Source organism: Sphaerodactylus townsendi, linkage group LG04 (assembly GCF_021028975.2).
Source record: "Sphaerodactylus townsendi isolate TG3544 linkage group LG04, MPM_Stown_v2.3, whole genome shotgun sequence".
NCBI classification, from domain to species: Eukaryota; Metazoa; Chordata; class Lepidosauria; order Squamata; family Sphaerodactylidae; genus Sphaerodactylus; species Sphaerodactylus townsendi.
Window position 1 is genome coordinate 109,636,836 of NC_059428.1, and position 22,611 is coordinate 109,659,446.

General features: G+C 41.2%; 1 protein-coding gene across 1 annotated transcript in view; it reads right to left on the bottom strand.

Annotated features, from left to right (window-relative positions):
* IPO5 (importin 5) overlaps positions 1–22,611 on the bottom strand; it is a 40,097-nt gene that overhangs the window by 12,426 nt on the left and 5,060 nt on the right. The window contains exons 2-21 of the mRNA XM_048493943.1: positions 21,265–21,345; positions 19,022–19,214; positions 17,935–18,037; positions 17,294–17,390; positions 16,622–16,726; positions 13,028–13,150; positions 12,498–12,618; positions 9,685–9,772; positions 8,789–8,895; positions 7,990–8,114; positions 7,818–7,907; positions 7,564–7,737; positions 7,065–7,283; positions 5,909–5,992; positions 4,710–4,842; positions 4,512–4,633; positions 3,922–4,018; positions 2,409–2,581; positions 893–1,004; positions 239–294 (exon numbers count right to left, since the gene is read on the bottom strand). Of these exons, the coding sequence (XP_048349900.1) occupies positions 239–294; positions 893–1,004; positions 2,409–2,581; positions 3,922–4,018; positions 4,512–4,633; positions 4,710–4,842; positions 5,909–5,992; positions 7,065–7,283; positions 7,564–7,737; positions 7,818–7,907; positions 7,990–8,114; positions 8,789–8,895; positions 9,685–9,772; positions 12,498–12,618; positions 13,028–13,150; positions 16,622–16,726; positions 17,294–17,390; positions 17,935–18,037; positions 19,022–19,214; positions 21,265–21,345 (2,403 nt within the window). The remainder of the gene's footprint in view (positions 1–238; positions 295–892; positions 1,005–2,408; positions 2,582–3,921; positions 4,019–4,511; positions 4,634–4,709; positions 4,843–5,908; positions 5,993–7,064; positions 7,284–7,563; positions 7,738–7,817; positions 7,908–7,989; positions 8,115–8,788; positions 8,896–9,684; positions 9,773–12,497; positions 12,619–13,027; positions 13,151–16,621; positions 16,727–17,293; positions 17,391–17,934; positions 18,038–19,021; positions 19,215–21,264; positions 21,346–22,611) is intronic.

Consider the following 22,611-nt stretch of genomic DNA (forward strand, 5'->3'; position numbering starts at 1 on the left):
TAAGTGTTTGCCTACCTACGCAGGTAAATGTATGGAAGACACTGGACAGTTGCAACTGAAATTCCAGATAACTGTAACTTTCTTCCTGGGACTAATGATATAGGAATAACTCTCCCAGAAGGCAACAGGCCAAATGGGCATCTCAACAGCTCTTTCAATTTAGTGACGTTTCATACAACATGAAAAATTTTAAGAATATTATAAGCTGCAATAACGAAAGTCTTAATAATAAACTTACTTCATCTTGCAGGGACTCTTCCACTTGCTCATCATAGTCTTCATCTTGCCTTTTCACTGTTCAAAAGTAAATTGTTAATGTACATAAGTACAGTTGTTTTCACAAGAGTTCAGGTCTGCTGCAAAAAGACCTGCAGAAAAGAAGCCTGAGGGACTTCTTTGGTAAACTAGATGGGTGCCAACATTGTTTTAGTACAAGAATAAATGGCAACCTAATCTGAAATGAGGTATTCAAATGAGAAAAAGCAGTATCTAGCTTTTTCTGCAAAAATACTGTGTTTTTCAATGGGTTTTGTACAATACATTTTTCAGAAGCAATTAGGGGGGTGGTATTTCAACTGGGGAAGGCAATGGCCAACAACCACATAAACATACTCTGCCTAGTAAATGTTGTGATGTTACATCACCCGGTGGATCAGTAATGAGCTAGTATTCGCACAAGGGACTACCTTTGCCCATTTCAACTGTGTGCCCTGAGATTAGCTCAACATTAAAATAATCTTCATATTATTTACATGTAAACATTATTCACATACGCTGCCTGTCCATAGGCTTTAGATTTTTAGCTCATCCAATCCTAATTGCTTAGGTAGTTTTGGTCAAGAATATGATGCTAAGTAATCTTTAATTTTAAGCATTCGTAGAATGAATTTACCTTGTCTTAGCTCTTGATTTTTAAAGTGCTCTTCTAGTTTTCCTTTCAGTATTCCCCCAAGTTCTTCAAAATGTTCATTGTTAAGGCATCCATCTCCCATCACTTCAATACACTAATGAAATAAAGTTTATAATCAACTTGAAGTTTAATGAAGTTATTCAAACTTGTTCAATACCACCCAGTCCCATAACTTTGTAAATGGTAAGAGACCAATTTCATGAACTCAATGTCAAACTATTTGCAAGGTACACAGTATTGAAAATGTGCTACTTTATACTTCAAGAACTTAGCACTGCAAAGAAAAACTGTTCAGCTTCCAGTACAAGTCTTTTGTCAGAAACTGTGTGATCTTCTCTACTTGATGATACAACAAACTGTGTTTTCAATAGCAGAAAGGCAAAATACAGTTTAAACACTACCGAGTTACATGAATCACAAATAAAGCATTTCTATAAATACTGTATTTTGCCTTTCTGCAATTGAAAACACAGTTTGTTGTGTCACCAAGTAGAGAAGATATTTCTATAAAGTAATAGAGCCGCGTGGCGTAGTTGTTAAGTGCTTGCACTACCACTCACACACTCAGGAGTTCGAGCCCCCTGTGGGTCAGATATTCTGGCAGATGGCTCATGGTCAACTCAGCCATCCATCCATTCCTTGGTCAGTAAATGAGTATCTAGCACAGGGGTAGGGAACCTGCGGCTCTCCGGATGTTCAGGAACTACAATTCCCATCAGCCCCTACCAGCATGGCCAATTGGCCATGCTGACAGAGGCTGATGGGAATTGTAGTTCCTGAACATCTGGAGAGCCGCAGGTTCCCTACCCCTGATCTAGCACATAGCTAGGGGGTAAAGAATAGCCGGGGAAAGCAATGGCAAACTACCCCACAAAAATGGTTTGCCTATAAAATCACTGCTTGCAGTGGTACGCCAGGGTTGGATACGACTGAAGGTGAAACTTTACCTTTATAAAGTAATGCCTTATACTGATAATCAAAACTTTAATTTGAAATGTCTATAGGGATGATTTCATAAGTCGTCCACTATTATCAAGCTATAGATGATTTTCTAAGATGATAGTGAATCTGAACAGGATTTTATAAAAACAGGATGGTATTTTTAGAACATCTTGTTCAGTAAGACTGCATGCAATTTAGGAGTATTCCAATAACCATTTTAGCTAAAACATTCTCTAACTGATCCATATGTTTTGCAATGGAACTGACATGTTTGTATGAATTCAGTAATTCCATCTGAATCCTGCTGACAACTGTAGAATTACAGGCATTGCAGTGTGTCTGAATGTCAAACCAAGCCTGTTTGCTACATGTTATCTCTGCTCCCAGTGATATAATTGTCCTGTTCTTACAAGCGTTTCTCTGACACCATGCTAATTCTCAAGGCAAAGCATACACATTGAGCAAACACAATGAGACATAAGTTAATATTTGTTTCCAATGCATTTCTCCTGTTAAGATCTTGGAAAATTCACTAGTATTGGAAGAGATGGCTTACCTTGGCAAAAGAATGCATTATTTCTGAAAGGACATCGGAATCCGGCTCTGTACCAATCGCCTTGATGAGGGCATCACACATAAAATGCCACATCTGAGTGAGGTATTCTGGACCACGAACTCTTGCACATTCCAAGAGCAGAGGCATTGATTCTGCAGCAGCCACACGCACACGTTGAATGTATTAAGGAATACAAGCGCTTCTAAAGTGTCAAGTGTAGACATTACAGAAGATTTCATACTGAACCGATGATATAATTCTCACTTAGAACCCTAGAACTTGATTTATAGCAATTAAGAGTGAAAAGTCTATATTTTGTTTTCTAGAACAGAAGAAAGAACCACAGTGCAATGGAGAAAAGCAACATGCAAAACACACATGGATCTTCCAACTGAATATAATATCTTTCCCCCACTGCACCACTATTCTCTAGCAACATCTGCAAGTGAATATTCCTAAGTGGATAGGGCAATCCACTTGCAAGTGACCATTATAGCACAATAACCAGTGACGTATAGACAGCAGTCTTTGCTTCATTAACAAAGTCACACCACATCAGAAAGTGAAATTATATGAACACACACAAACACAAATATATATGGAAATGGAATTTCGTGACATAGAATCCTCCATTGGACTCATGAAGTGAATCCTGCTCAAAGGAATCCAGCTTCCCCATTGGTGGGCAATGTTCCATCCCCTCCCCAGAGGGCCCCCAGAAGCTCTCCCACCCCACCCCCAATACCCAGCCCCGGGCCTGTGGGAACAGCCACACCTTCCAACCCTCCCCCTACCCGAGTTTCACATTTCCACCCTCCCCACACCTAAATCTCACCTTTCAACCCTCCTGCCATTTCAAGCCTCTCCATTCCATCCTCCCCTACTCCAAGCCCCACCCTGCCGCCCTCCCCCCACCTGAAGCCACTCCTTTCCACCCTCCCCCTATCCTCACCTTCCCACCTACCCCAACCCAAGCCACAGGTGTTCAGCCTCACCCACCCTCAAACCACCCACCCAGAACCAGGTAGGTGGCAAGCATCACGCTGGGAGGGGGAGACGCTACAGTCCCAATAAAGCCCACTGCAAGGGGAGATGCTTCCTCTTCCACCCTTTGCTAGGGCCCACTGCATCTCCCCCGCAATGGGCTTTGCTTCTGGTATATATATAAAACATATAACTACATAACGACTACTTATATTCCTCAGTATTTGTAAAGGCTGGGATTCTGAGCCTCTCTTTCACTGTGCCCATCTATCTGAGTGTGGTCCTCTGCTCTGAGCAGGAGGGTTGGAAGGTATGGCAGGACCTTTTTGCCTCACTGAGAGACCCTAGGTCATGGGTCTGCAACCTGTGGCTCTCCAGATGTTCAAGGACTACAAATCCCATCAGCCCCTGCCAGCATGGCCAATTGGGGAGGAGAGCAAATGGAAGCAAGGCTTAGGATCAAACATTGTGAAGGCTGTACCATTAGAACCTCACAAGACATCATAGAAACAACATTAATAAAGGATATCATCATGGAAATAGAATTTCAACAGAGGAACCATCAGTTTCACAACTTGCTCCGTGTATTCCACAAACCCTTCCTTCAGTTCTTTGGCATAACAAACCTAAAACATACAACATTCTGTTAGAATTGTCAGCAGCAAACATATATGACTGCAGGAACTGGCAAACTGCACCTGTAAACTTCAAAATAACACAGGAAGGATTCCTGACATTAATGCCAGGGAGCAGTTTTCCGGACCCACTGGGATTCAAGGATGCCATGAAGGCGCACTGTTGGCAGCCAATGGGGCGGTGCGGCTGTGCAGGATATATGCTCACCATGCCTTCCCTGAGCAGCTACCACTGTTAAGACTGCTGATGTAGCCAAGTCTATCATTTGTTCTGCTCCCCCAAGGCTGAATCATTTCTGCATTCTCAGTGATGCTCCTAAGATTTTGTTATACCCATCCACAAAGAGACCACACAGTCTCTTCTGGCAATGCATTTTCATGGCCTATTCGCTACATTCAACTTCTGAGCTGCCATCTAACCAGCTTCAGTTCTGATTAATAACGCTTCCTTTCCAAAGTATGCCATCAAAATACAAGTACTCACCAACATCTGACATGCAGTTGCTTTTTCTTCCAGGCCTGCAGTCTTAATACCAAAGCTCTGCTGGTCTCCAAGATTTACAAATTCCCAGCCATCATCATCACTCATGTTTTCCATATCTTGTGCTAAGGACAAAATAATGTTAGAAAAACTGTGCAATTCCTTCCAAAAAACAAGTTTGAAATAAATGTGAGAACTTACTGTCCAGGAGAGCTACTTCAGGCTTAATTGATGCTGTTTTCATCAGGGGGCCCATAACAACTGGAAGATATTGCTGGAATTCTTTTCCAAGTATCTTGCACATTCTAGCCCATGCAGAAATCATGTAGGATATCTGTAAGTTAACAGTTTTTGTTCATTCCTTTTGCTTCCAAGAACGCTGACTACAAAGTTCTGATTCCACCCAAACACAAAAAGTGAAGTTAAATCTACTTTTTACTATTAACACTTACTCAGGCTGTACCTTAAAGTCCCTCTTATTAGGAACCAACTTCTATTAGAAAGTTTAACAACATTACTTTACACTTACATATAGCTTTGAATATACAATTTATTGCAATCTTTTTAACACAGAAGAGAGACCATGTTTACATAGTACAGATGGGAGAAGGGACAAAGAACATCTTGCCTATGCTCATCCTACTGATTTCATTATAGCAGTGAAACCAAAATCAATATCTCCTCACTTGTAGCTCACTCTTTGCCGTTATTCTACATCAGTTCTCAGTCAGAGTTTAACAAATCACAAAAAACAAGTATTTTTCCTTATTCTTTGAATGTACAGAAAAGTACTCACAAAGCAGGCCTGCACCCACAATTATTGGACAAAACACATACTTATTTTGGCATCCTCCAAGAAGTGGACAGTCTGTATATTTATTGACACTATCTCCACTGGACAGGAATGTGACTAAAGGATTAACTTCAGACAACAATAGGAAAAATGAAAACGTCATCTAATAATAAAGTCTTGTAACTTAGTCATCCAATAGGGTCTGGGTGTGGAACTGGAGAATGATCCTGGGCTCACCAACCCACCCTAATCTCCTATATTTGATTAACTATTAACTAGCTTGATACGTGAACTAATAACAGAACCATCCTTCCCCAGTGTAGCATAATAAAAACAAAGCCATCTTGAATAATGTAGATTACATACAGCGCACAGAAGCAGAGTGCTGAATTTTAATTTGTTGTTAGTTGAAGAAGACACTTCCCAATAGTAACTAATTCTTCCACAGATTCTATTTAAAGTCTTTATACTCACAAACATTTTGGTCAAGGTAAAAGCTTGCCATCTAAATAACCAGCACACAAATAGGTTGCAAGTAATGATCTAGCAACCAAAGGATTACAGTGGGTGCTTTCATCATTGAAAGTACTAGAGGTTCCCAACATACCTGAGGATCATCATCTTCCAAATCATTGAAGGCTGTCTGTGTTTTCAGCAACAGCTGCATCACATCTGAGGCATCTTGCATGAACTAGAAAAAGAACACAGCCAATCAAGTTATGGTAAATAACATTTTCCAATCTGTTTATTTTTGACATCTTCATGTGACACCTCTGGCAATGTTGATTATAGAGCTGTGCCTGAATTATTAGAATTTCTATGGCTAAAACAAAAAAAAGAAACATAATGCTCTTCATCAATGACCATAATAATGAGCCACTGCAGTGAAGAACATTTAAGTTCCACTGACTGTAACAGAATTTGAGTATATCAAGTCCCTAGTAACCTATGAAAAAAGGGCTGAAGGCTTATATAACCACACCAAAAAGATGGAATAAGGGAAGAGTTCATCCAAAAGATAAACTGAAGAGGAATGTAGTAATTAAGATTACACAACCCACTAAAGTATCATCATCTCATTCCTCTCTTGTAAAATGACCTAAGCATCAGATAAATGGATCTGGTAATCTAAGAGTTTATCTGGTGAGAGAACTCGCAGTTGGTGGGAACTTACTAAACCAAGAGGAATGGTCCCTTGGCTTTCTTTAATGAACTTCCTGTCTCATGGGAATTATCAAAAAGAACTGTAGGTAGTTATCTATGAAAAATTTCCTTTCACTGTTTGTAAGTAAGTACAGCTAGTGGTGTTGCTGGAAATATTTTTTCCTGATTAAATACAGTAACGTGGCAGCAAATATGAACACAAAATCTAACCAGTTAGTCTGCAACATTTTACAGTTCCTCTGAAAGCAATCCTGTTTTATTTGGCATGCAGTCTTTGTTATATAATTTATGATGCCTCAATAAACCTGGAACTCCTGGAGAAAATCTGCATTAGCTAGGGTTACTTTAGCATGAAACAGAGAACAATATCTGAAGGCTTCACACAAAAAACGAAGCATAGCTAATAAAACAAGCCATTTTCAGTTTTTATCCCACCAATTGGTGAATGTAATGGAAAGTTCATCATTTCGACTATGCAGTTTCAAGTTAGTGATGCTTCTATTCTAACAAAAAAAATCTACACCTAAATGAAGAGAACCCTGAAAAGAAAACCGTTAGCCATCATGTCAAAGACAGTCAATATTCAAATTTAAACTTACCTTCTCTTTACCTACGGCAAGACCGATCAAGCTGATACATTCTATAGTTTTTCCTCTTAAGAGTCTAAGCTCCTTCTGCACAGCATTCTCTACAATGTGTTTAAGCGAAGGCATAAATAAATCATAGTATGGAACAAATTTCTCTTCGGCTGTATCAGCAACAGATGCAATGGAGGTCACAACTTGCTCCAAAACCAGTTTAGTGCCTTTTTCTATCAGCTAGGGGAAGGAAAAACAGAAGTTTTAAAACTGTTTTGAATATCAAGACCAAAGTAGTTTAGAATGACTACTGCCTAAATATATAATTTAGAATGGCTTAAAAAAACCTCGAACTCATTGTGAAAGTCTGTATTAGCATTACTGAAGCCATTTTACCACAAAGTAGAGGGCAACATCTGAAAACTGTAGGGAAAAAACCACATGAACTGGCGAATACAAAACTTTTAATGCACTACTGACAAAAACACTACATTCACCGTCTCTCAAATAAGAGCCTTACCTCCTGAATTTTTAATACCATAGTGGAATGCAGATGCTTCACCAAGTTATCTAGATAAGGAATTAGTAGTGATTTGGGACAATCTTCAGTGAAGTTGATCAGCGCAGCGGCTGCGTGAGCCTGAACACGTTGGTTGTCTTGATCTTCCATGGTCTGCAGAAGAGCTGCAATTACCTAAAAAAAGATAGCTACCATAAAAAGAGTATCCAAATAACCAAAACCTCAAATACATTGCACATGTATATTCTGCTTGCCTTTTCGTGGAATTTCTTTTGGAAGCCTGGTGCGAAGTCGGTAGCCATCTGACCAATGGCATTACAAGCTGCATATCTCACTCTTGGATGCTGAAATATATAGCTTCAATTAGTAAATTCATATTTAAAAAGCAAGCACAAACTACGAGGAAGTTAAAATTTTTAAACTTACAGGATCCTGGAGGAAAAGCAAAACCAGATTAACTATTTCATTGAGAATCCCCTCCATCTGTTGATGACAGCCTTCACCAATAGCTGACAGAGCCATCAAGCCAGCATGCCTGTACTTCCAGTCAGCTACATCAAAAGACATTAAATGGAAACAATATTAGCCATTGAACAACAGACAAAAACTAGCCCAGTATTTCAACACCACCACCAAATAGGCTGCAAGGACAAGAACCTTCCTTTCTACCCTCTTCTTTCAAATTTAACATAGCAAGGGAACAGTTACTTTTAAACTAAGAATTTTGAATTATAACACTAGAAAGGTTGAGATGTGTTCAAAAGCAAGAACTCAATTAGAGTGGACAAAGGCTCTCAAGTCTACTTACGCTGGTGTTGGAATCTACTGATTTACTCAATTTGACTACAGCTTAGTTATCTAGAAAGCCTAATCTATGGCACTCAAAGATTTTGGCTTGATTTTAAATAAAGTAAATAAACTTTATTACACTGTGTGCTTAGTTAAATTAAATCTGAAAATGGCCCATGGTGAGGGACTTTGAATTGGTTAGGAAGGTTTCCAGTTATGGTGAAGAGCCACCTTTCTGCTTGTACAGTATAATACAAACTAACAAATCTCTATTTCTAGGACTTCTTAGACGTTGGGCATGAAAAATTCATTGGCCAGAAACCCACATTGGTGTTCGGGCCCAACATTTTCACTGGTCGCAACCACAGCATCAGAAACTTTCCCATCAGTTACCAAGCTAGAGCAAAAGTTACAAGCGCAGAATTAAATGACTTACGATTCTGAAGCATTTGCATAATATGCTCTTTTATCATAGGCAGAACAAGTTTCCCACCAAGGCCACATGCCATTCTGTCCAGGGCACTCTCACCAGCAACAGCATTGCTACAGTTAGTTCGTTAATTTAAAAAGGGGAAAAATCTGTAAGTCCAACATTCAGCAGATTACTCAATAAGAACAACATGTATGTTTCTTAGCATTTTGTGTTACACAGAACACTAAGTAAATATTTAATGTCAACAGACAGTAGTCTTTGAGCATGTACCACTGTTAAAATCTATTTGCATAGATTTGATGTTAAACTTGTTCCTTGATTGAGCTTGTCAAAACATCTCATTTTTAAAATCCAAAAAGAGGGGGTCTATTAACAGATGACGCATTGTATTTAAGATTTCTGGGCACATACAGCTATAACCATAAGGATGCCAATCCCAGGAAACCCAGTTTCAATCAGTCTTCTGTTCCTACTCTATAAATTCTACCTAAATAGATTCTAGAAGCTGGAATTTCAAGTGACAATTACTACTACTTCTGTCCATTATAAAACTCAACATTCAAGCCTATAAATAAAGTTACAAATATGTCCACTAAATATAGTGAAGTGCCTTTGGCAAACTGTATATCATGCTTTAATAATTATATTAATAAATTTAGACAAACCACCACTTTAAAAACATATAACAATATGGGACAAACCAGTCATCATTCAGAAGCATGCCCACCATCTTGTATTCTGAAGAGATTTCTACATACCCATTTGGTAGTCTGGTGGCCAGCCTATCCCTAGTCTAACACAAGAACCACCAGTATCAAGACAGACAAAACTTGAAGTGAAGTGAACTCTCCAAAGATGTCAACTATATTAACATATTCTTTGTAAAGCTATTTGTTTACCTATCAAAATCATCATCTTCCAGCTCATCAGAATTCGCCCAATCTTCATCCTCTTCCAGGTCAACCATCATTGTTAACATCTGAGGAACTAAAAAAACACACCAATGTCACCTACAACCTATTGGACAGCAGCAATTTGTAAGATTATCCAACCCAAAAAGTATTAGATCCCAGCAAGTAACAGGACATCACATATACTGTCCTACCACAACATGGACTGACACCAGAATTTTGAATTGTAAAACACTATGACCAAATTTTATTATTTACAGAGACGGAGAGACCAATGCTCAGTAGCAGAGCACATGATTTGAATGCAGAAGGTCCCCAAGTTTATTCCTTGGCATCCCCACCTTCATAAAAAAATCAGCCATTTAAAAAAAAATTCAGCCATGCAAAACTATGCAACACTGTGGAAAGTCATCACTGGGCTAAATGAACAAAGTTTGTGGCAAGATGATACAGCATCTGTTCTCATGTATGCGTGTTAAGTGCCATCAAGTTGCTTCTGACTTATGGTGACCCAATGAATTAATGACCTACAAAAAGTCCTATTGTTAACAGCCTCGTTCATCTCTTGCAAACAGAGAGCCACAGTTTTCTTGATTGAGTTAATCTCAGGTTGGGTCTTCCTCTTCTCCTGCTACCTTCAGCCTCTCCTCTTCTCATAATGTGACCAAAGTAAGATAGCCTGAGTTTGGGCATTCTAGCTTCTAGGGAGAATTCAAGCTTGATTGGGACAAACCAGTCATCATTCAGAAGCACTGATTTATCTTTTCGGCTGCAAAACTTCCCACCAACATGACATTTCAAACCAATCAACTTTCTTACTATCAGCTTGCTTCATTGCCCAACTTTCACAACCATAAACAATAATGAGGAACACTATGGCATGAATTATCTTGATCGACAGTGACACATTCTCATACTTAAGTATCTTGTCTAGCTCTTTCATGATTGCCCTTCCCGGTCTGAATCTCCTTCTGATATCTTTGTTGCAGTCTCCCTTTTGGTTGACAGTGAAGGAATAGAAAGTCCTAAATAATTCCAATTTCTTCATCATTGACCTAAAAGTTGTGTAATTCCACAGTAGTAATTACATTTTTAAAAAACTTATACCCTGCCCATCCCCGAAGGGCTCAGGGCAAAGTATAATTTTTTTTCTTTTGTGTTCAGCTGTAATCTTGCTTTGGCTATTTTTGCTTTAACCTTCACCAGTCTTCACTATTTTCTGCTTCTAAGATTTTGAGCATCATTTTATTTGCATGAGAAATCAATGCAATGAGCCAATAGTTTCTGCAGTGTGATGTTTTCTTTTTTTTGGAATTGGAATGCAGATTGAACGCCTCCAGTCTGTGGGCCATTGTTTTGTTTTCCATATTTATTGACATATTCCTATTAAGAATTTGATCTAAGGCTACTGCTTGTCAAAAACACGGTTAGAAGGTAGTAAGGGACAAGTGTGAAATGGTTGGTTGCTCACTAAATACTGTGAAAATACACAGAAATCCCGAACTGCTACACTTATGTCCAACAGAAAAAAAGCTCTATGTCTGGCTTTGTGCATTTTTTTCTGTACAAAATGGAGCCCAGATTTTATTCCCTTCCCCCCATTACTACAAAAGCCCACTTTAAGTCCTAGTAAGTTCCCATAATCTTTGTAATATAATTCTTGCTCAGAATATCCACATAGACAAAGAAGTTGTTTTTTTTTCTGAATTATTCCTCTATGTACACTGACTTAATGAACACGAATTTTTTACCCATTAGATGGAGGCTCTCTTGGTGGGGGCACCTGGCCTTTGGAATCCCTGATCCCTTGTATGTACTTTCTTTTAAGCAACGGTTTCCATCTTTTTAATTCTCTTTCATGGTCTGCTTCTCCTCCTCAGGACTGGTTTATTTTTATATCATTTTAAGGTGATGAGTGTTTATGGCTTGTCGAAGGCTTTCACGGCTGGAATCACTGAGGTGCTGTGTGGTTTCTGGGCTACATGGCTGTGTTCTAGCAGCATTCTCTCCTGACGTTTCGCCTGCATATGTGGCTGGCATCTTCAGAGGATCTGATCAGATCCTCTGAAGATGCCAGCCACAGATGCAGGCGAAATGTCAGGAGAGAATGCTGCTAGAACACGGCCATACAGCCCGGAAACCACACAGCACCTCACTGTTTATGGCTTGTTTTTACTTTTTAATCTGCTAAAGCAGGTCTCTGGAGAGGTGAGAAATTTAATAGAAAAATGCATATGGGGATGATTTTGCAAGGAACCAGCTACCTGTGCAAGTATCCCCACTAGTTTGAGAAATTGTATGAAGCTCCCTTTTCTGATCCAAAAGTTCAGGGTGCCCACTTTTTTCTTTTCTGAACATGAAATTCCACTTGGTTATTTGAGGGCCAGTGTGGCGCAGCACTGAACTAGGATCTGGAAGATCCAAGTTCAAATCTTTACAGTGCCCCTGGAGTTTGCAGGGTGACCTTGAGCCAGTAACACGCTCTCATGATGTTGTTATAAGAATAAAACAGAGAAGAGGCAAATGTGCTAAACTGCTTTGGGTCCCTAAGAGGAAGAAAATGGGGTGTAAGTGAAATTAACTAATAAATTTGAATTGACGAGATTTATCTATCTCACCCCACCCAGCCACCCTTTGTTGATCAGCAAGACTCTGTTCTTAATAAAAGAGTTCTGAATGAATGTAGTGGATTAGAGAATCCATCATTTAGTCAGTTTACAATGCTGCCAAAGTTGTCTAGAATTTCAATTTCAACTTTGTTTATACTTTATAGTTAAAAAACGATCCAGGAGTTTACTCACTAGCTTGTGCAACAATGTTGATATGTCTTCTTAGCATAGCAGCAGCAGTCTCAGATAATGTAACTATTACTTCAAGAGCCAGCTGACGTTGCATATTACTGAGATTAGTGTCTGCACATAACTGAAACAGAAAAGCAGTTTAGAACATTAAGACTAGACCAGAAAGACAATGAATCAAAACAACGAGCGGGGGGTGGGGAGGAAGAAAATAGGCATATTTACTTCAGGAATTCCTTTTGTTAAGGGAACAGGACTGAATTATACCACTACACATCATATGTATCAATTGTTTGCTATATGTTTTATCCTACTCTTAGAACTTTGTTTTCATGCTTATCTAATATAACTTCCTGTATTGTTTAACATAGCCTATCTTATACTTTATGCTTGTTTCAGATTGCTGTAATCCTAGTCCTATTATATTCCTTGTTAGACATCCCATCCTAATAACTGCATTGACATACACTGTGTAATTCACCTGCGGTCTCAGTGAGAAATACATAAAATATAACAATTACAGATCAACCTACCGTCAAGCTTAGCTGTAATGTTGCTTCTAAGTGTGGACGTAAATACTTTGGAACCGTATCTGCAATCTCTACAAGGGACTTTAGGACTGAATCATCATTTTGATAACAAGATTCATTTACTGCCTGTAAGAGATTTCAATCATTATTCTCAAGGTGTCTAATATTATAATACATATCAATACAAAAATTTTAAAACATAGTTATAATCATAACATTGCCTTAATACATCATACACAGATGGTACCTAGTTCATCAAGTTCATCTTTGGGGGGAAAAACTACTAAACTCAACATTGGTAGCTGATAACCTATATCAGAGAGATGGAGAGAAAGAGAACAGACAAAAAAATCATGAAAGGAAGGAAAAACAAAAATGGGAAGAAAATGGGAAGACAGAAGATAAGGAAGGCCAGACTTAGATGTAATCTCATTGCTAGGAAGAAAACCTGTGTCTTACAGGCCCCTGCAGAACTGAAGGGCATGGGTCTCACCAGACATAGAGTTCCACTAGGCTGGGGCCATGGTTGAAAAAACTCTGGCTCTGGATGAGGACAGCCAAATAGTTTTTGGGCTTGGAATCACCAAGAGATTATTTCCAGTTGAGTATAACATTCTCTGAGGGGTATACAGGGAGAGGTGGTCCCAAACCATTTAGGATATTAAAGGTTAATACTAGACCCCTGAACCTGAACTGGTACTCAATCTGGAGCCAGTGCAACTGGTGGAGCACTGGTTGTGTACGGCTCTTCACAGGGTCTCAGTCTGGAACTGTGCCACTGCATTTGCATTCTGGACCAGCTACAATTCCCAGAGTAGTCTCAAGGGTAGCTCTGCATAGAGCAAGTTACAGTAGTTCAGTCAAGGGGTGGCCGTTGTATGGATCACTGTGGCTAGATTGGCAAACAACAGGGAAAGGGTCAGCTGCCGACCCTGGCAAAGATGAAAGAACTGGTGGCTCTATACTGCTAATATTACTGTCAGGAACTTGGGAGTATGTGGCATGTGTGACTTGGCCCTCCAAAGAAAGGGAGGCATGCAGAATAACTCCCAAGCTCTTGACAGTGGGAGCTGGTACCTTCCAAACTGCCCAACTCCCCTGCCAGCTCAGCCACAGGACCTCCATCTTTGATCAGTTCAATTTCTATTTTTAACCACTTCGCCACAGCCTCCAAGCACAGTCTGGCCCGCCAGCCATCAACAGATATAGCTGGGTGTCATGTGCATACTGATGACATGCCAGCTCGAAACGCCGAACTAACTGGGCAAGGGGGCCCATAAAGATGTTACTGGGCATTGGAGAGAACCATCCCTTGCAGGTCTCCACATACCAAGGGGTAACAAAGTGACATCTCCTCAAGTGCCATCCCCACTCCCAGAAGAATGAGATCAGCCACTGAAGGATGGTCCCATTTAATCCAATGCCAGTGAGGTGGACAACTGATGATCAGCAGCGCAAAGCACTGTTGAGAGATTGAGTAGTATCAGTAATACAGACCCACTGATACAGCTTTCTACAAAGATCATCTGTGAGGGGAACCACCCACCATGGTCTTCATTCCACAATCATATTGGAAGCCAGACTGCCATAGAGTCAGAGGCGATGTGTCCTCCAGAAAAACCTTGCACTGCTCTGCCGCCACTTTTTCAGCTATCTTATCCGGAAAGTAAAGATTTGATACCAGGCGGTAGTTGATTTAGGCATCCAGTAATGCTTTCTTTAAGAGTGGCTTCACCACTGCTTCCTTCAACATTCTCAGGAATACTCCTGAAGTCAAGGACAGATTGATGATGCCTTCCAGGGAAGCCTGCACTCATCCTGCGCTGGCCTTGACTAGCCAGGACAAGCATGGATCAAGAAGACAAGAGGTTGGATTCACCGTTGACAAGACTCTGCATGTTTGGAAAAGGATCTAAGACTGGACCCAAAGACAGCCAAGGGACCTTTAGTTTGCTCACTATATCATAATTAGTGGGAATGTCATGGTGGAGCAACAAGATTTGATCTGCAAAGAAAGCTCACAAAGGCCTCATAGTTTGTAGTCAGATTTCTAATACTTTGAGAATATCCCCTGAAAGGGATGTAAGATATCAAATTATCCTTCGCAAAAATGTGTCGGCAAGAGTTCACAGTTGCAATGGAGGCTGCATAAAAATCCTTCTTATTGGTCTTCACTGCTACCTCATAGAATCTCATAAACGTTCTAGAAAATGATCTTGTAACTTCATTGTGATTATGCCACCAAGCTTGCTCTAGTTGTCGAACCTCCTTTTTCTTCTCCCTTGGCCTCACAATATACTGGGGGCTAATATGGAACAGGGATGAAGAGGATATCGGGGAGCGACCCTATCAATGGCTTCAAAAAACACCAGGACATATTGGGTCATTATGGAAACCTATCAGATCTATAAGTCTTCGCAGACAAACATAAATCTGCTCTGTGCCTATGCAGAAGGGGGCTAGGAAGTTCAAATGGGCCTCCATAGCAAACTGCTCCGACCATGGCGCACTATTAATAGTAACTGGACCTATATCAAGATGCACGGCAAAGATGAAACCTAGCATGTGGTCCACTTGGTGTGTGGGACCTGATACAACTTGAAAGTCTTGGTGTTGCCATGGATAACACTAGGTCCAAAGCAAAAGATGAAGAAGACGTGGCCTCTGCATGGACACTGATATCTCCCAGGACCATCAACTTGGTATATAGAGGCCCACTCTGAGACTGCCTCTATTAGGCTTGGCAGAGTATCTACTGGTGCGCTGGGTGATTGGTGCACCAGTAAGATAATCCAACTTTCGTTAGCATCTCACACCTGACCCATGCTCTCAGCGCTGGAGATCTCCAGAGTGGGGACTGGCCTAAATAAAGAAAGACTCTCAAATGAGCACTGCCACCTAAGACCCTTTGTCTGTGACTGACGAAGGACCCAGAAGCCTGGAGGGGAGCAAGCTCTTTCAGGGAGACTGTTTCACCATCCCTCATCCAGGACTAAGTCACACACTCCAGGTCGGCATCCTGTACTACAAAATAATTTTGCAACATTCTGATCTTATTATTCATGGAGTTGCTGTTGCACAACATCAGTAATGGAGAAAGGTTGAAAATCTTAACTCCACTACATTGTGTCTCAGGATGGGACAGAGTTTGGAAGGGGACTGAGTATAGTCACATCTATCTCTTACTATCGCCACAACTCGCAACTCCTTGGTCATGAGTAACCCTGGCCCTGCAATATGATAATTGAGGGTTATAATTTAATCCTTCAACTCTTTTCTTTAAAACCAGTAGCTAATAATAATTACTACCCCTAGCCTTCGAATGTGGTAATTATCTTTGCACAAGTCCCTGTGCCCCAAAGTTACAAGCAAGCAGCACAAGAACTAGAATGTTATATGTTAATTGTTCATTATTCACTAGGCAAAATGTTATATTTTAAAATGAGTCATAACTGTGCTACTACCAGAAGAAGCCACTGATGCTGATTCAAGGAATTTATATTGAGTTGTACAAGATCAGCACTCCAAGCATTTCAAACACTAAGACTTAACCTAGGACAGGTGACAGATGTCAGACCATTTTGGAAGAGTTCTTACCTGCAAGATACCAGGCAACAAGTCTGCAAAATGTTTAAGAAGTGGAAGATTTTGATCATTAGCAAGAACAAATGCAGCTGCAGCCCTAGCAGACAGCATCCTGATCTAGAAGAAAGTAAAAGATTAAATATGTCACTTTCACACAAAGTTTCCCATACTTTTCCTAGAGTAGGATTACCCAATTTTAATATGTGTACTTCTCCCCCACAGAGCAACAAATGTAAGAATTCAGAGAAGTCATCATAATTGAAGTACTAAAAACAATAACACTAAAATATATGACTACTGCCTTCCCATATATACATAAGGCTGCAATGGGAAACTGCACATAAGAGTAATCACCCCTGTGCGCGCACACACACACACACACACAAATCCATTGTGAAGGTCTTCCAACAGAAGCCACCTAATTGTCAGCTGGTTGGAGAGTAAGGCTAGGCTCTCAGGGGAACTTTGTATACACCATACCTCAGATTTGGGAGCTCAACTGCAGAGCCCATCCTCACTATCTGAAACTTGAAAATGTATATCATTCAGCTAAGAGGGACATATTTTCATATCAGATATTTAGTTTTTCAAGTCAGAACAAAGATCTCAGAATGCAACAAGAAATTCTGGTGTGAACTCAAACTGACCATGTCCTCAAACAAAATGAAACAAATTTCAAATTACCGTTGGATTCTCCTCATCCTGCATACACTGCACCAACATCCGTTTGACAACCTCCAAGTAGTGCTGCTGTTGATTTCCAAAAATACCGGGAAAATTCCTTAAGGGGCAGGAAAAGAACATGCACGTTTATGAACCTTTTAAACCTCATAGTCTCCATTGCTGAGAAATCCCATAAAGAATAAACGAAACAAATATAAACAGTGCATTCATAAGGCACTGCAAGGTGTTATTCTTTAAGGGTTTTTCAAGCTTTCTTTCTACATCAACTTCTCAGCCACAGAACCACTGTGAGTTAGAGGATTCTGTGCCATGATATACATGCAGGAACTGAAACACTCAGCCTATATGAATATGACAGTGTGCTAGCGCACGACCCAGTCAAATGAGAGCCTGGTCTAGAACACATGCAAAACTCTCCAATGACTAGCTATGCACGATTACCCTGCTCTTCAACTGAGGAGCCTGAAATAAGCTTCCTAAAGTTCTGTGGCACACATTATTATTTCCTTTTGAACTCAATTGGACCGCCAATGTTGAGACAATATTAGACATCCTACTATTTAAAAATAATAAAAACACCCCTGTTTTATTGCTAAATAAATTACTCAAATGCATTTAGGAGACACTTGTTGGCAGTATACCAGAAGATATGTAGAGCAGCTTCACGAAGTCCCACATTTTGAGAGCTGACTGAGTCAAACAAGAACTTCAGACCCTCTGGCCATTGGTTATTGCCATCCTCATCTAGAAGAGACAGATTTTGAACAGTATGATAACTCTTTGATAAATTAAAGTGTAAACCAATGTACAGTACTGAGACAAACAGCACTACAATCAAGATCTAATGTTAAAGTGGATGAAGAAAGAAAAAGCATATCTTAAAGGGGAAAACTGCATTTCCATTCATACAGAAATTCCTTGCATGTTCTGTAGACTCTGAGAGAAGCACATTCTCATTCTGGCAATGAGCTCATCATATCTTGCAGAATTATTTTCAAAAAGTCTACCAGTACTGAGTAAATCCGCACCTGTTGCACTAAAAACACACCAATATTCAGTGGATCTATAACTTGATTCTTTCATGTGGTATGGGACAAAACCAGAATATTGTTTGCTATAGTAGGTAAGGCATGAAGGACTGGAGATGCAACAGTTACACACTCTAATACAAAGTTGTTTCAACAAAGACACCAACTCCGGGCAAAGACTGGCCTACTTTATTTCCTTTGAGGAAACATTATCCATGCAAAGGGATTGTATAAAGATATCCTACCCAGGAACACCACATAAGTAAATATGAATTTCAACTAACTTGATTTTCTCTTAAGTGTACTTTAGTCTCAACGAGTAGTCAGCTGAATCAGAGCAGGGCATTTAGCAAAGACCCAAAGACATCAGAATTAAGAAATAAAGTGAGTGCATTCTACTAGTTCTTCAAGGAGAAGTTGTACTTTGTGTCCTATTCTTTGGGAGTAGAAAATTAATTAGGGTATAGAACAGATTCTTCTCTGTACTGGGAAGCACACCATGGAATAGTTCTAAAAGTGATCTGATCTGCCACTTTCCTTGTCATATCGCTACATGCTAATAAAAATAATCTCAGTGAGGAAAGCTTTCTTAGAAAAGCAAAGTGCATATGACCACGGTTAGCAGTTTATCACTGAAAATTACTGTTTCTAAAATGTTAATTTTCAACTAACTTTTCTTGGACAGGACAAATAACTTTACCTATTAGGTTCCGGGCAAGTTCAGCTACAATATCACAAATTTTTCGCCTCATACTAGACTGTGTTTCCATTTGAATAATCAAGAGCAGTTCACTTTTGATGCCAGCCTGAACCTCCGGGGGCAGAGTTGGATAAACCTCTTCAAAAGAAGCTGACAAAAGCCTCCGTAGAAGGACAGCAGCCATTTGCCTAGCCTATTAAGAGAGAGAGATGTTAGCATGGTTGCTTTGGAAGAGAAAGACAAACATATACTCCACTTCAGTTCTTTGTAATGTTATTTTCCTATATAGCTGTGCACAAAAACCAAGCAGTTGAGCCAAAGGGCTAACTGTGCCACACCTATTTTTGGCATCTTTAGTCATCATGCTATTTTCCCCCAACCACTGCACTCCACAGTGTATAAGAACTATGCAAGGCAACTGACGCTACAGCTGAGGAACTGCAACCCTGGAATTATTTTAGAGAACTTCCCGGAATTAACACAAATCCTTTTTGGCAATTCAGGACTGTGTACATTGAAAAACCATCTCTAAACTATGAAATCGAATGAAATAAATAAATGAACAGTTTCTAAGCTTTACTCACATTAATATTAAGGAGAATAAGATGAACATAGTACAGTTGTGTTATACATTTATTTGAGGAAGAGGAAATGCACAGGCATGGCAAAGACTATTTTGTGTACACAGAACTCATTCATATGATCCAAGCTTAAAACTGCAAACCCGTAATTAGAGCAAACTGACTTATCTCTGAATGAATAAATGGAAATACATCATTTTCTAAATACACCAATATGAAGGATCAGACATCAACCAAAGGGTTCTGTTATGACTAAACCCACATAAATTTTTGGTGATTTCACGGGAATCAGAATGGAGGTGCTTGAATAAACACCAGATGCATGCTAAATTTTAACTGAGTGCTGTAGTGGATGATAGAAGAGATGGCTAAAATGCAATTGTGCGAAAAGAGTAGCCAAGTTATGGAAGACGAGTACCCCACCCACAGGGAAAGTAAAGAAAATGGAGCCATCAACTCATTGTTTGGTGAGGGGAACTAGATTGTCAGGGGACACAGGGATGGCCGTATTCTAGCAACAGAAGCAGCTGCTGTCTGACAGAAATAAAATATGACAGATTCATTTGTACAAGTGTCAAAGTGATCACATGTTCTTCACAAAAATGATTTTAACTGCATATAATATGCCAACATGTACGCAATTCTCCATGCTTTTAACAACATTTGGTTAATTAGTCAGGGAAAATGATGAGTTAATGCACAGTCAACAAACGATAAGGAGGTTTGGCTAGCAAAATTTTCTTAATGCTCTGCTGTGTGACAACAAGGTTTTTCAAGGCACCATCACACCAGTTATTTTAGAGTGCTTCTGATCAGCAACTCCTATGGCTCTCTACTCCTATCAAATGCCGTATTTTGACCTTTAGAAAGCTATTTTGGCGTTTCTTAGAAGAACTGAAAACCGAGCAGCTCACTGAAAATATGGTGGCTTGGTTCAGATGGGATAAAGACACAATTCAGCATTATGTGAATGAAACTCGGGCTTCCTTCTCTCCTTATGCAGTGTCTGCTCCTTTTCCTCCCTGGTTCACAGCATGTCACCGTTTTCCACTACACGTGAACTAGGAAAATTGTAGTTTGCCTGTAGATAAGAACTGGAAATCTCACATAAGAGACCATGGTTTTCCCAACATGGTCATGCCAACATGTATTTTGATGCAAATTAGGGAAGAAGGGCTGGAAGGAAGAAACTAGAGTGGAGGATCCAAGGTAGAAACAGTAAAGAGCATGTAAGCTTAACCCTCATTCTCACAGTGCCAAACCATGCTTAAACATTACATCTGGATGGAGCCAGTGTGTGCAACTTAGAAGCAGTTCCCCAATAACTTGATGTCCAGAACACTGTTGGGAATTAGCTCTGGGTCTTGCCCTGACATGAGCTGGGTCACATCAGCAGCACCATGACTGGGTCTTGCCCTGACATGAGCTGGATCACATCAGCAGCACCATGACAACACATGCAGACATGATACAAGCTTAAGAACTTGGCTACAGATGGGCCCTTGGTCTGAGAAGCACTGAAGACTACTGCGTCAGCATACTAGCCATACATTCCCTTTCATTACTACTTGCGATATGAACCTATTCTGTGACTCTGGGATTATCGTCACCCTTGTAAATGCTTCCTAGTTGTTTATCAAAAGTTTCTTGAAAAACAGATACCTCTTCAGCGACAGTAGCATTTCGGACAGCTTGTAAAAGGAATGTAATCTTAGACTGGCCTGGTATGTTCTCATATGTTTCCTACAAAGGAAGAGATCAGAAATAAGTTAGAAATAAAGTACCAATGTTGAACTATTCTATATACTCTAAATAAATGGAATTTAAATCTGCCTGACAGCATGACAGTTTAGTACTTATATCAGGACTAGCAGTAAGCATATACAATGGACACTAGAAAACTGTTGATGGGTAAACGGTGCCCACCAAGGGGGCCAACCTGCCTTTGCGTCCCCTTGGCCCCACTTCACCCATGCAAGGGGGGGTGACCCCTCCTGCCTTTCCTCCCCTCCTCAGTCCCAAGTCACTAGCTCCCTCCTCCTCTTCCCAAATGCCTGTTTCTCTTCTCAGACACCTGTATTACCACGGAACACCTAACTGCCAGCAGTCATGACCCTCCCAAAAGAGTCTGGCTGACACGTGTGCCTGCTCCTCCTTAGGCAACTGAAGACAGTATAGTCCAGGGGTCAGGAACCTTTTCCCCTCAAAGAGCCATTTGGCTCACCCACCCCCACCCCCCACCCAGTCGCTCGCCCCCCCGTCTGCTCCTGCGCCGACTTGCTCGCTCGCTCTCCCCCCCCGCCCACTCACCGTCCCCCCCCGCCCCCGCGCCTGCAGGGCAGATGAGGATGGGGCCGGCAGCCCCGCAACCAGCAAAGTCGGCGGGAGGTAAAGCCCGCGGCGCGGCCTGGCCGGCCGCGGGCGAGTGATGCGCCCGCCCTGCTACCTGCAGGGCGGGCAAAGATGGGCCCGGCAGTTTGGCCTTGCCGGCCGCCGGGAGAGCGCCCGCCCCGCAACCAGCGGGGCGGGCAGGAGGTAAAGCCCACGGCACGGCCTGCCCGGCCGCGGGCGAGAGATGCGCCTGCCCTGCTTCCTGCAGGGCGGGCGAAGATGGGCCCGGCGGCTCGGCCTGGCCGGCCGCCGGGAGAGCACCTGCCCCGCAAGCAGCGGGGCGGGCAGGAGGCAAAGCCCACGGCACGGCCTGGCCGGCTGCGGGCGAGGGATGCGCCCGCCCTGCTGCCTGCAGGGCGGGCGAAGATGGGGCCCGCGGATCCGCTCATGGAGCCGCAGAACAGTGGCGGAAGAGCCGCATGCGGCTCGCGAGCCGCGGGTTCCCGACCCCTGGTATAGTCACTGTAATTATTCAGCAATGGGGGAGAAGGGTGAGCATGTGTGTGAGTAACTGCCCCATTCTGCTGTTTTGTTTGTGCTGTTTTTTACCTGTTCATGTAAGCCCCACCCCCCCGGCAAGCCGAATGTACATGGTGATTGGCTGAAAGTGAGTTGTGC